This window comes from Arachis hypogaea, chromosome 11, assembly GCF_003086295.3.
Source record: "Arachis hypogaea cultivar Tifrunner chromosome 11, arahy.Tifrunner.gnm2.J5K5, whole genome shotgun sequence".
Classification (NCBI taxonomy): Eukaryota; Viridiplantae; Streptophyta; class Magnoliopsida; order Fabales; family Fabaceae; genus Arachis; species Arachis hypogaea.
The window spans coordinates 31087906-31097326 of NC_092046.1; the positions used below are offsets into that span (position 1 = coordinate 31087906).

The window sequence follows — 9421 nt, forward strand, 5'->3', positions numbered from 1 at the left end:
TTATATTAAAAGTATCTTATAAATATGTTATTTTGTATTTAATTTTTTAGTTTTAAAAATATTTATTTTAAAAGAAATATAATAAAAAAATTTTATTATAAAAAAATTCTTTTTTTTTTACTTTTTTATAAGTATTTAAATAATTTTTAAAAAAATTATAATTTAATTTTAAAAATTATATCAAATATTAATATTATTACTTTTATATTTTAAAAATAAAAAAAATAACTTTTGAAGTTTCTTAAATGAGTCTTGCGGGCCAATTTTATTGATTCTAAAAATCTGAAATCATGATAAAATTAGTCAAATATGCATTAAATTCCTTTCTATTAATGACAATGGTTGAAATGGTAAAGTCGAAAGTGTCATGTCATATTGGCATATTTGTTATTCCAGCTATTTTATTAGATACATATTAGCGTGTCTATATATATTTGGTTAATTTACTAAAAAGAGATAAAAGTTAATATTTAAATTAAAAAATATAAAAATAAATAATTTTTTAAAATTTAAAATTTATCATAAAAAATAAGTTCCACAATTTTGATACTAAAATTATAGACATTACAGAATTTTCTATTTTATTAATAGAAACAAATTTATTTTATGGTTAGTTATTTTTGTCTAATTTTTAAAATATTTTTATTATTCTTATATTTTGAAATTTTTTTTATTAGTATTTAAATTTATTTAATATTTAATTAATTTTATTATATTTAAAAATTTTAAAATATTTTATTATTTTGATTTTTTTTAAATTATTTTTACTAAATATTTAAAATTTTAGAAGATATTTTTAATAATTTACTCGTATTAATTCCATCTTATAATTTTTTTGTCATATAAAATACATACATCACTCTATACACATACAATATACTAAAAGCTCTTTTTCAACCACTAAAGAATAAAGATGGAGTTTGATATGACTCTTTTTTTTTTTTTTTTTTTAAGAGACAAATATATTTACCACTGGTATACGAGGCTCGGAACAATTCCATTTTATAATTTGAATGGGGCATAAGACCCCACATGCTAATATACATGGGTCCGTCCTTGAGACAATATAGACACAATCACAATGGACAAAACGGCCTTAATAAGCTAGCGCTTTTTCTTACATTCAACTTTGTCAATATTTTTTCATGGGATTAAAGTTAGAAATAATATTGAGTGGTATTTGAAATTTTTAAGACAAATAGGATATAATGAAACCATTAATTATGTTTTATGGACAAAAAATGGCCATAAATTAATTATCATATAAGCGTATATATATATATATATATATAGTATTAAAATATTTAATTTTACTATCATAAAAAAGTATGATTATTTTGTGAAGTTTAGTTACTCTAGTAGTGAATTAATTTGTTAAAAAAAACGTAAGAAACAACACACACAGATACACAAAGCAAATTTTTCATATTTATTAAACGATTATATTTTTTTCTGAAAGATATATTGATATTTATACCAAATGTTTGACATTTATAAAAGAAATATTTTACTCTAATTAATACTAGAAAACAATTTTAAAAGTAATTGATTTGGTGTGTGGTAGTAGAGCTAGTTTTTGAATAGATACCAATTTTATTTAATTTACAAATATCATTGTCTTCTTTCACCGTAATAACTAATAGATTTATTTAATTATTTTATTGGCCTCTATAATTTTATTAAATTTGTAATTAAGTTTCTATATGTTTTTTTAGATTTCTATTACTATATTAATTTTAATTTTACAGTTAGATCCTTATCAACGTAAAAAATTTTAGAATTAATAAAAATATTTTTTTATAAAAAAAATCAAAATTAAGAATTTAATTAAATATTTGACTATATTTTTTGAAAGAAATACTTTTTAATATTATTATTTTTGACACAAAAATAACTTAATTAAAAAATTAAAAATAATATAAAAAAGGTTTATTAAAAAATATAAAAATTTAATTACAAAATTAATAAAACTATAAAGATCAACACAATAATTAAATCCTAATTCTGTTGAACCGTAGGTATTTGGGTCCTATTACCAAAAACTTTAGGGAAAAAGACAAATAGGTCCCTGACTTTTTAAACTTTTGACAAATACATCCCTGACAAAATTTAAATACAAAAAAGTCCCTGACTTTAACAAACGGAGGACAATTTAGTCCTTCCGTCTATTTGCCTCTCATACACCAAACGGAACTGGCTGACGTGGCTGAAACGGTGTTGAGGTGTCCGTTACGGTGCCACGCTGGAAGGGGAATAAAGTTCGAAGGACAAATAAGTCCTTGACGTCATTTTACAAATAAAGTTCGAAGTACAAATAGGTCCTTGAGAATTTTTTTTTCATTGTACTTCTATTATGCTTTTATTATGGGAATTTAGTTTATGTAGGCTAAAAGTTGGTTTTTTTATAAAAAAAAATTATTTCGTATAGGTCGAATTGATTATTTATTTTATATGGGCGTCTATCCAAAAATGGATTAGCACTATGACTTTCAATTTAAATGGTTTCAATTTCAACCGATCTGTAGAATATAGTCAAGGTCGTGTAATTAACACCTGGGCTGATATTCTTAATTTCAATCCCGGTATCATATAAAAAAATTGAATAATACTTTTAGCATTTCCAAGAAGTAATTGATTAAATAGTTGAAATAGTTGTAATTCCATTCACTATTTTAACTGAAAAAAAATCATAAGACTGAATTACGTGGGAGGCTTGCGTCCATAAGAAATCGCGGAGCCACCCATTAATGGTAATGGAACTCTGCGCAAAGTTTCCTTAATATTTACATTTACAACATTAATAGACTTTAATCAAATAATATTCAAATTAGATCTATATTATAATGTAAAAAAAATATTTATGTTATAGATTGAATGAACTGCTTGTATTTTAAAATCTAGTTAACTTGTTGTATTCTGCAATTTAAATTATTTGTATTAAAATTACAGAATTTGGGCTTGTTCTATTTCTACTTTTTTTTCTTAAATTGCATTAGTTCAGTTTTAGTGCATTTGTGTATTATATTAGAATTTGTTAAATTGTATTAGTTCAGTTTTCATCATACCAGTGGCATTAGTTAGCATCAGTTCATTTATGCATCAAGTTAGCATTAGTTTATTTGTGCATCATTCATGTATTAAGTTAGCATTAGAGCATTTGTGTATTATATTAGAACTAGTATTTTTATCCATAATAATATTATGAGAATAATTTTTTTTTTAAATTATAGTTCACTTTGTTCTAACAGTATAAATTATGCATGACACAAAAGATTTATAAAATCAAACTACTTTTACAAAAAAGTCGTAAGTTGACAAAAATTTCTGCAGATAAAAAAATTAAATAATAAGATTTTTAGTTATTATTTTTATATGAAAAAGTCTAATTTTTTATTAATAATTAATTTTAACATTCGTTATCTAAAATTTAAAATAATTTAATGTGTATACTTTTACATTTAAAATATTTTAATTGTAAAAAAATAGCGAATGACATATTTTGATTTGTCAAATTACTAATATAAAATATAATTATATATAGAGTAAAAATAGTAGAGAGAAATATAAAAATGGAGAGAGGTAGATAAGAGAATTTAGGAAAGGAATTTATTAATTTTGAAAAAAAATTCTCAAGGACCTATTTGTCCTTCGAACTTTATTTGTAAAATGACGTCAAGGACTTATTTGTCCTTCGAACTTTATTTCCCTTCCAGCGTGGCACCGTAACGGACACCTGGACACCGTTTCAGCCACGTCAGCAAGTTCCGTTTGGTGTATGAGAGGCAAATAGACGGAAGGACTAAATTGTCCTCCGTTTGTTAAAGTCAGGGACTTTTTTGTATTTAAATTTTGTCAGGGATGTATTTGTCAAAAGTTTGAAAAGTCAGGGACCTATTTGTCTTTTTCCCAAAACTTTATTAACCTGATCCGACATGGTTAAAGCAACGAACACTTAATCAGTGAGTTAACCATGCAATATTCCACCTACCGAGCTAACTATAGCACTAGAGGAAACTCACTACTTTCTGTGATAGCGTTAGAGATACTAGCTAGTCTTCTTTTATCGTATTAATCTTTTGAAAGAAATAGTATTGTAACATCTTATAAAATTACATTAAAATATCTTATAAAAAATTTTATGATCACAAAATTTAAAATTTGATTTTTGTGTTAAACCTTAAAAATATTTAGAATAAGACAAAAAAAATCTATGCAAAAATTTTACAGAATTATTGAGTGAGAAGTCGTATTAGAATTCACACAGAAAAAAAGCACACCTTGTTATTTATTTCACAAAAAATAATTCAACATCATAGAATTATCTAACACATTTTTTAAGAATAACAACATCACTTCCATTTTTATAATGTCACTCACATTTTATTTTGCATTATATATTTGTATAAATGTGTAATAAAAAGAGTGACATTATCAAAATAGGAGCGACAACATCCATTCCATTTTTTTTTCATTGGTTCAGAACTTTTAATTTCATGATGAGCCTTATTGAAGATACACACACTCTCACACCAATCAATAAGCAATAATGAACAATTTGAAAGCCATGTTCAAAATTTCCTTGGCTATAGTGACTCCTCTAAATCTTCATTTGTGAGTAGCACTATGATTATCTTGCATATCTGCAAGATCAAGCACACAAGTTGGACTTGGGGGCATTAACTGAAGAGTAGTCTTTGGCAAAATATATTCCGATCTCTGAATTGTCTGCTTCATAAGGTTGTGACATTTCTGCACCATATCCTATATTCAATAAAAAACACAGAAAGATTAAGAATATACAACAGTAATCTCTTTAATTGTTTGATTGATAAGTATTTTATAAAAGAAATTACAGACATTTAAAAGAAGGAAAAAAAGGGTTAAATTTTGTCCCCCAAAATAGATTACTTTACTCATTTTGTAATCTTGTTAAACAATGTATATGTCTAATATTTTATATTCCTTTCATAAAAGGTGAAGATTCTGATACAGAGTAAGAATGTATAGAGAAATAGAGAGACTGTAACTCTCTTTTATTTAAACATCTTTATTTAGTGAAATCCACGACATAACATGTTACTTAACACTTACAATTCTTATATTCTTGTGGAAGCCATGTAGTTTAAGGTCATCAACATATTGATCTGTTACATATAACAGAGCCGCTGCTGCTATTGTGGAAGGTGAAAACTCCAAGAAATCCATAACTGTGTAGTTATTCACTGAAGTTATTAGCACCAAGCAATGATTAAGATATTAATGGAAGTGAACTTAGATAACAGTAAGGAGATTAGTCATGATACCTAAACATGTTTTAAAGATAACATCAGACACACGAGAAGCAAGATAATTTAAATCTCCTAATGTGGAAGCTGAAGAACAAGAAAGTCTAAGAATGAAAAGATGAGCAAAATCGAAAGGCTTTGTTATAACTCGGAGTTGCCACTTGAGAGTTGCCATAACCAGAAGCTCCATCCTCTGAACTGTTTTCGGCCTAAACAAGAACCTTGGCTCAACCATTTGTAGGTCCAATAGCAGAGGCACCTTGGTTTCTTCCATTTTCGCTGCGAGCGAAAGGCATGCAACTGATAGCAGCTGCAGAGGCCATGTTTTATCTTGCTGCACAAATTTGAATCAAAATTGACATCATGTAATAATCATAATGTATTGATTTTCGACATAATTAACGCCGTGATACCTTCAATGTGTGCGACAAAAGGAAACGATCAAGATAAATTGCAGAAAGATATGCCGTCTCAGGTCTAAAACTGTAGTATGCACATACCTGCATAATATAGTGATAAACATTGTTACAATTACTAGACTCGAGGCGCGCGCGTAAGTTTCATTTTGAAAACGAATACAGAGAAGGGATCTTCGAACTCCTTCCCTTCTGTGTGTTCTCTTAAATGAAACTCACAAACCCGGCCGGGGTTAGTTTGTACTTAGTAACTAGAAATTAGCAAAGAATGCATGCACCTTTAGGATCCAATTTATGGCTTCTTCTCGCGCATTGCGCAGCCACTTAGTCTTGCGAAGTTGTATTAGAGACCTTGTTCTTTCCTGAACTTGATCAAGTTCAGAGTCTAACAAGCTTAAGAGACGGTCTTCTTCATCGACACTACCAGAGTCGCTCCATAGAAGAGCATTGTTCGAACCAGCATCGTCGAATTCATAGTTGCTGTGAATGTTGGAATCCAAGTACACCACATCGCTTGTTGCTTCATTGCAGTGCAAGTCAAGAAGAGTACAAGCTGAGTGTTTTGGGGAGACAGACATGGTGACTGAGAGAGTCTTTCAGTAGAGAATACAAGATATGGATACAGGACCAATCATGTACCATTATATATATATATATAGGGAATTTAATTCGTTATGTCGATATAACAATGGTCAGTGCCTTACTATAATGTATAATTTGTTCATATCTATAATTGAGAACCTAACAACGAACATGCATTGCATTATTAACATAATATTAATGTGTTCTTTTTGGAAAAAAGAATGCAATTAATCCTGTAACATTGGCTCGTGTGCATTTAAACCTTTTAAATTTTGAAAACATGTAATTCGATATTCGAGTTATCAAGTGGCAGTGAAGAAATAATTAAAATCTCCTATATATTAACGTTATTTTTATTATTTATTTATTGTTATTATTATCATTATTATTTTAGGTGGGATACGGGCATTGCGTACATAGTGAAATTAAATGGACTGGAAAAGCAGAATCTAAAGGGGCCTCAAAGAACTTCGCAAGAAATTTCGTTCTAACAAGAGCAGCCAAAATCAGTAGGACCACTCGAAAAAGGCATTGATTCTCCTTCTTCAAGACTCAAGATCAGGGGCATTCTTTTTCTTCTTTTTTCTTTTTCTTTTTCTTTTATTAATTTTTTAGCAAGCTATTCGTGTACAATGTGAATTATTGGCAGCTTCTCTTCTTCTATTACACGAGGGGAAAAAAACAGCCTCCTACCATAACTTTTGGTAGATTTCTTATTTTCTAGTTTTGAATAATGCTATATCAACCTCGCATTTGGCGCCTAAATTTGACATCAAGTAAAGTTTTCAACCTTTCATCAAAATAATTATCTAGAAACATATTAATAGAAATTATTTTTTTTTATGGAACTCTTTTTGACGTATTGGCTGAATATTGATGAAGAAAGTATTTTGCCGAAATGTAGATTGGAGTCAACACGCCAGGAGCATGGTGTCCGAACCGGTCAAGAGTGTGTTAGCACCCCGTCAACACGCAGGGATCGTGGTGATGTGACGACTAGGGATGGGTGGCAAACCCCTGCCAACACGCCAGGAACGTGGTGCTGTGAAACTCGTGAAGTGGTTGTAGGGTTTCAATGTTGCAGTAGCAGCACTGGGCGGGGGTGTTGCAGACCTGTCTGCATGCAGGGAACAACCCCCACCCAGGTAACCAGCGAGAGCCCTAAATCCATTATAAATTCATTTTTCTTCCCTTCCATTAATGCATACTGAGTGTGCTGAAGGGCTAAGCAACCGAGAGAGAAAAAAAAAGAGTGCATGAGTGTGATAAAAAAAGTGTATTGGTGGTTGATGACAAGTCATCTTAGGTTAGTTTCACAAGCCTTTTTCATTAGTTTTGACTTAGTTTTCATGCATTTTTAGGCAATAAGTAAGTGTTTGGATGAGAAATTCATACTTGTCTTGATTCAATCAAACATTGTTAATTTTATGCATTTTCATGAGATTTTTGCAAGATTTAGTTGATGTTATGAAAGATGCAAAATCTGATGATTATGCCAAGGCTTTGATGCATTTGTTTGGTTGATGATAGGTGGAAAGGAGCAGAGGTGTAACAGCCCAGATCACCCGCTAGCATGATATTGTCCGCTTTGGCACACAAGGCCTCACGGTTTTGTCTTTGACGATAGGGATGATAGCCTACGCCCCCCACACTCACTTGTCAAAACGCGTCATGTTAGGGAGAGGTATCCACACCCTTATAAGGCATGCTTCGTTCCCCTCTCCAACCGATGTGGGCCTTACAATCCACCCCCTAAGGGAGCCCAGCGCCCTCGCTGGCACATCGATCCGGGTTCTGGCTCTGATACCATCTGTAACAGCCCAGATCACCCGCTAGCATGATATTGTCCGCTTTGGCACACAAGGCCTCACGGTTTTGTCTTTGATGATAGGGATGATAGCCTAAGCCCCCCACACTCACTCGTCAAAACGCGTCATGTTAGGGAGAGGTATCCACACCCTTATAAGACCCTACCATACAGAGTCTTATGCTTAAGTCATAATTCAGAGATGGCAATGTATTATGACCTCTAAAACCAAAATTTAGTTCGTATAGTAGTATGAATGATTGATTATAACTAGGAGCCTTTATAGAAAAAGGGGTAAACAAAAACCGTAACTCGAACGTGCAACACTCCGATCGATAACGTAACGAACAGGGATAAGCTAACGCGAGATCATATATGTACAAAGGAGTGTCAAAAACAGGAATATCAAGACTCAAAATCCGGCTGCGAAGATAACCGGTCCGAGCATAGCAATATATACATATAATAAAATAAGGAAAACCCCAAGGAAAACCTAAAGGGACACAAATACAGAGAAACCTATTCTCCAAAACCTCCTATAAGAGGAGTCATCATAGTTTGTATTATTTAATGGAGATAAAAGTGTATAAACAAGACATATAAACCAAAACAGAGTCCCGAGAACAAGGATCTTCGCTAATCCAGAAGTCTCCAGCATGCCTCAACAAGAAGCCTCGCGTCCTGCATCTGAAAACCACAAAATCCACATGGGTGAGAACCAGAGGTCCCCAGCATGGTAACAGCTTCCACATATATAATACATAATAATAGAGGAAAGCCGAAGGCAATCCTAGAACTTCCTCCAGATAATATCAAAGCTTATAAACAAGCTAAAACCATAAGTGGCAACTGACTAAAGATTCTTCAATCTAACTAATACTTCCCTTTCCAATTCCTTCAGACCTCCCAACCACCAACAGGAGTATAATATAGCAAACACAGTTATATCAGACAAGAGATATACAAATAAGAACAATTAAGGCATTTAGACAAATAGCAAGTAATATGCAGTCAAATAGGCAATCTCAAACAATTCACATAGTATGCATATGATGAATGCTTGTCTCTAGTGGCTGATGATATCATCTGTCGGTTATAGAGCCAACCCGACAAGTCCTGGTAGCTAACCATTGGACTGTCCTTCTGTCGCGCATCCCCAACTCGAGTTATACTCGTCATAAACTTGATCATAATCATGATCCATATCCATCACCCTCACTGGTGAATATTTACGGGGGCGAGCTCATCCGGGACTTTCACAGTGCCCGGCCACACTTACGACATAGGGTCAACAGAGCTTCGAGTCTCAACCTGGAGCACGTGGTGGCTAG

General features: G+C 31.3%; 1 protein-coding gene across 1 annotated transcript; it reads right to left on the reverse strand.

The window, feature by feature from the left end:
- Window positions 1-4252: 4252 nt before the first annotated feature.
- LOC112720611 (cyclin-D1-1) lies at window positions 4253-6485 on the reverse strand. The gene is made up of 5 exons (XM_025771602.3): window positions 5980-6485; window positions 5699-5785; window positions 5304-5619; window positions 5092-5207; window positions 4253-4761 (listed from the first exon to the last, which is right to left on the reverse strand). The coding sequence occupies exons 1-5, from the start codon at window positions 6277-6279 to the stop codon at window positions 4606-4608; spliced, it is 975 nt and encodes a 324-aa protein (XP_025627387.1). The 5' UTR covers window positions 6280-6485; the 3' UTR covers window positions 4253-4605.
- Window positions 6486-9421: the final 2936 nt, after the last annotated feature.

Bases quoted from the DNA above. Each gene is read 5' to 3' on its own strand.
- LOC112720611 (XM_025771602.3), bottom strand. From the start codon at position 6,279: ATGTCTGTCTCCCCAAAACACTCAGCTTGTACTCTTCTTGACTTGCAC. The intron at 5,786-5,979 runs GTGCATGCATTC...TATATTATGCAG, and splicing joins CCATAAATTGGATCCTAAAG to GTATGTGCATACTACAGTTT. The intron at 5,208-5,303 runs GTATCATGACTA...ATAACTACACAG, and splicing joins TATCTTTAAAACATGTTTAG to TTATGGATTTCTTGGAGTTT.